The sequence below is a fragment of the Coturnix japonica genome, chromosome 1 (genome assembly GCF_054131305.1).
Source record: "Coturnix japonica strain WE chromosome 1, WE-NBRP24, whole genome shotgun sequence".
NCBI lineage: Eukaryota > Metazoa > Chordata > Aves > Galliformes > Phasianidae > Coturnix > Coturnix japonica.
In genome coordinates, this window is record NC_140663.1 from 48,651,318 (window position 1) to 48,656,325 (window position 5,008).

The following is a 5,008-nucleotide window of genomic DNA, read 5'->3' on the forward strand; positions in this document are numbered from 1 at the left end:
GGAGTCCTTAAATAAAGTTGGAAACAATAATGGGTGGGAGGGGTTAAAATGGGGGGGGGGGTCTTTAAAAGGGGGAGGCATTTAAATGGGGGGGGGGGGGGTTCTTAAATGGAGGGGGACATTGAAATGGGGGAGTCCTTTAAAATGGGAAAAGTCCTTTAAATTGGGGGTATCCATATAAATGGGTAAGGGTTCATTAATGTGGGGGGGACCATAAAATGGGGGGGACTTAAAAGGGGGGGGAGGCTTTAAATGGGTGGTGTACTTTAAATGGGTGTTCCATGGCCATAAAGGACTTGGAGAGGGACATAATGGGGGTGGGGTGGGGTGGGGGGGGGTTCATAAAATGGTGGTGTTGCCTAAAATGGGAAGGGTCCTAAAATGTGGGGTGGTTCATAAAATAGGGGTGAGGGTCTTTAAAATGGGAAGCGGTCTTAAATGGTGGTGAGGGTCCTTAAATAAGGAGAGGGGGGTTAAAATGTGGGACCCTATAACGGTGGGGATTGTTAAAATGGGGGGGGGTCCATAAAATTTGGGGGGTCCATAAATTGGGGGGGGCCTTAAAATGGGGATTCAATGGCCATAAAGGACCTGGAGGAGGCAGGTTGGGGAGGGTTGTCCTTAAATAAGGGGGGGTCCTTAAATGGGGGGGCGTCCATAAAATAGGGGGTAGTTCTTAAATTGTGGGGGAACCAATAATGAGTGGAGGGGGTTAAAATGGAAGGTCCTTTAAAAGGGGGGTGCAAATGGGTAGGGGTCGATTAATGTGGGGGGGACCATAAAATAGGGGGGTCTTAATAGGGGGGGGTTTAAAATGGGGGGACTTAAATGGGGTTCATTGGCCATAAGTTACCTGGAGGTGCACCAGCGTCAGGAGCTGCAGGAGGCTGGTCCTTAAAAGGGGGGGGTACTTAAATGCGGGGGAGGCTTTAAATGGTGGGGGGGTCCTTTAAATGGGGGTTCCATGGCCATAAAGGACTTGGAGAGGGACATAATGGGGGTGGGTTGGGGGTGGTTCCTAAAATGGGGGGGTTGCCTAAAATGGGGGGCTGTCCTTAAATGGGGGGTGGTTCCTAAAATGGGGGTGAGGTTCTTTAAAATGGGGAGGGGTCTTAAATGGGGGTGAGGGTCCTTAAATAAGGAGGGGGAGTTAAAACATGGGACCCTATACTGGGTGGGATAGTTAAAATGGGGGGAGTCCATAAAATGTGGGGGGTCCTTAAATTGGGGGGGTCGGCAAATGGGGGTCAATGGCCATATAGGACCTGGAGGAGGCAGGTTCTGAAGGGTTGTCCTTAAATAAGAGGGGGTCCTTAAATGGGGGGCGGTCCATAAAATGGAGGGTAGTTCTTAAATTGAGGGAGAACCAATGATGGGTGGGTTAAAATTGGGAGGTGCTTTAAAAGGGGGGGGCATTAAAATGGGAGGTTTCTTAAATGGAGGGGTACATTGAAATGGGGGGGGGTCTTTAAATGGGAGGAGTCCTTTAAATTGGGGGGGGATCCATATAAATGGGTAGGGGTCGATTAATATGGGGGGACCATAGAATGGGGGTGTTTTGGAAGGGGGGGGTTAAAAATTAGAGGAGTCCTTTAAAGGGGGGTTGTCCTTAAATAGGGGGGACCCTATAATGTGTGTGTGGAGGTTATAATGTGATGGTCCTTAAATGGGGGGGGGGGGGGGGGTCATTACTTTGTGGGGGTTCCTGAAATGGGAGCACCCTATAATGGGTGGGGGTGTTAAAATGGATGGGGTCTTTAAAAGTGGGGGTCCTTATAATGGGGGGACTTAAATGGGGTTCTTTGGCCATAAATGATCTGGAAGTGCATCAGCGTCAGGAGATGCCGGAGGCAGGTCCTTAAAAAGGGGGGGTACTTAAATGCGGTGGGTCCTTAAATGGGGGGGAGGCTTTTAAATGGGCGGGGGGGTACTTTAAATGGAGGGGGGGGTTCTTTAAATGGGGGGGAGGCTTTAAATGGGTGGGGTCCTTTAAATGAAGGTTCCATGGCCATAAAGAACTTGGAGAGGGACATAATGGGGGTGGGGGGGGTGGGGGTTCTTAAAATGGGTGTGTTGCCTAAAATGGGGGTGAGGGTCTTTAAAATGGGGAGGGGTCTTAAATGGGGGTGAGTGTCCTTAAATAAGGAGGGGGGGTTATAATGGGGAAACCCTATAATAGAGGGGATTTTTAAAATGGTGGGGGTCCATAAAATGTGGGGGGTCCTTAAATTGGGGCGGGGCCAGTAAATGGGAGTCAATGTCCATAAAGGACCTGGAGGAGGCAGGTTGGGGAGGGTGGTCCTTAAATAAAAGGGGGTCCTTAAATTGGGAGTCGGTCCATAAAATTGGGGTAGTCCTTAAATTGAGGGGGAATCAATAATGGGTGGGGGGACCATAAAATGGGGTGTCTTAAAAGGGGGGGGGGGGTTAAAATGGGAGGAGTCCTTTAAATGGCTGGGGTGTCCTTCAAGAGGGGGGACACTATAATGTGTGTGGGGAGTTAAAATGTGATGGTCATTTAAATATGGGGGGGGGTCATTAATTGGGGGGTGGTCCTTAAATGTGGGGGGGGGGGCCTGTAATGGGTGGGGGTGTTAAAATGGGGGGGTCTTTAAAATGTGGGGGTCCTTAAAATGGGGGGACTTAAATAGGGTTCATTGGCCATAAATGTCCTGGAGGCGCATCAGCGTCAGGAGCTGCAGGAGGCAGGTCCTCAAAAGGGGGGGGTACTTAAATGCGGTGGGTCTTTAAATGGGGGGAGGCTTTAAATGGGGGGCTGTCCTTTAAATGAGGGGGAGGCTTTAAATGGGTGGGGTACTTTAAATGGGTGTTCCATGGCCATAAAGGACTTGGGGGTGGAGTGGTGGGGGTTCATAAAATGGGGGTGTTGCCTAAAATGGGGGGGGTCCTTAATTGGGGGGTGGTTCCTAAAATGGGGGTGAGGGTCTTTAAAATGGGAGGAGTCTTAAATGGTGGTGAGGGTCCTTAAATAAGGAGGGGGGTTAAAATGTGGGACCCTATAATGGTGGGGATTGTTAAAATGGGGAGGCGTCCATAAAATGGGGGGAGTCATTGTCTCGCTCCAATTTAGGAGTGAGGCAAAGGTTCTTTTGCTATGTTATGCCCGGCGTGAGATTAAGAAGAGCATTCAAATGCTTAACCCTAGAGTTTTGAGACCAAATGAGGTATGGCAGATGGACATCATGGATTTCCTGGAGTTTTGGGCTAGAGAATCTAGCCTTCATGCTGGACTAATCAAAAGTAAACCCTATGGCTTGGGGGGGCGGAGGGAGGAGCAAAAGGCTTTGTGACATCACAGGGCAGGATGTGACATCAGTCTCTAAGTTACATTGGCAGCCTCCCCCAGCACAGGCATTTGAGGCCGCCACTCTGTCTTGGTGGTCATTGCTGGAGCTCTGCCCTGGGTTACAGCTGCTTTTGAGACTGAGCTTTGGGAAAGAACAGGATGAAGCTCAGCCTGACTCTCTTCCTGACAATAACTCTGTCTGTGTCTCCATTTGCTGGATTCAGCCCTTGCTGTACCAGCTATTTTACATGGATCTGTAATCGGGACAAAAAGGCAGGCCTTCCTGAAGAGCAGCATCCAGTTGAGACCAGGGCCTCCAGCTGGCCCTGCTGGTTTGGCTTAAACACCTGTCCTGTCAGATCTGGGAACAGGAGCCAAGTAGAGGTTCTTCCTCAGGAGCAGCTTCCATCTGATACCCAGCACCGTACCTTCAGATGGCCCTGCTGGCTTGGTCTACCAACCTGCCGTGTAACAACGGAGGATGGGGACCAAAAGACAGCATTCCACAAGCAGCAGCTGCGCATTAATGCCCATTGCTGTGCCCACAACTGGCACCGCCGGCCAGGCCTTTCTGAACACCCCAGATGGATCCGGTACAGGGTCGGCAAAGTTGTCACTCCAAAGGACCCAAAGCAGCAGTCCCCCAGCCCCAGGCAGAAACTCTTCAGCTTGCACGACACTCTGGGCCACCTCAGGGACAGCTTTGACCGAAGATCTGTAACCTGGACCCTCGTGGATATCTGGAAGCAAATCTGCATCCTGAGTCTGCTGTGGATTTCCCGTGGCCTCTGGAGAAGAGTAAGACAGCTCTGGAGACAGGTGAGCTACCGAGATGGTTTGTGCAGGGAGTGTAACACAGGCAGGGAGCTGTCAACCACAAAGGCCTTGTCTGTGATGTTTTTCCAAAGTAAGCAGACTCCCAGAGGTCCACTAGCTCTCCCCAGGGACTTAACCAGCCATGGGGCTGACACCCATTTGGAAATCCCTGTGCTACACAGGGCCTGCCTGAGGTGGTGTGAGCCCCATGCTTGGGGCAGTCCTGTGAGGCAGGAAAAGCTGCACATGAATCAGAGCCCTGCAGGGGAATGCTCTGCAGAATGAGTCTGCATCCCTTTCACTGCGCCCATGCTCTGTCACTTCCAGGAACCAGGACAAACAGCCTCAGCCTCTATAAGAACAGAGCACTGGGGAAAGGAGAACATCAATGCTTCTGACCTGCTCCACCTCATGGAGGCTGAAATAGACATAATGGAGAGGCACCTGAGGACCCTCCTCCAGTCCCAGCGGGAAGCACGCAGGTGCCAGCGAGAGAGGAAGGCAGAGCAAGACGGAGGGAAAGGGAAGAATCCCTCGGCATACTCCACATTCAATGCTGATTGAAGTGCTCATTTGCGGGAGCAACGCTTGGAATCAAGAGACAACGCAACACGAGTTAGCAGCAAGATTCAATGTTTACTAAGGTAGCTTATTGATAATAAATATGACAGCAATCTACAATTGGTCAAATGATTATTTGAGTCACCTATCACCATGACAACACGCACTTTGCTCACGCCTACTATCATGAGTGCTGAGTTCTTTTTTCTCATGGGAGCTTTCTCAAAGTTGCTAGTTTGTTCATTTATAATATCACCACGTCCTTGAAGGCCTTGATGCATCCATTCTCTTTCAGCCACCCATCCACAATTCCCCCTTTCTTTA

General features: G+C 50.5%; 1 protein-coding gene across 1 annotated transcript; it reads left to right on the forward strand.

The window, feature by feature from the left end:
• Positions 1–3,349: 3,349 nt before the first annotated feature.
• On the forward strand, positions 3,350–4,804 carry LOC107314721 (uncharacterized). Its single transcript, XM_015864250.3, has 2 exons — positions 3,350–4,126; positions 4,451–4,804. The coding sequence occupies exons 1-2, from the start codon at positions 3,467–3,469 to the stop codon at positions 4,685–4,687; spliced, it is 897 nt and encodes a 298-aa protein (XP_015719736.1). The 5' UTR covers positions 3,350–3,466; the 3' UTR covers positions 4,688–4,804.
• The last annotated feature ends 204 nt before the right edge of the window (positions 4,805–5,008 follow it).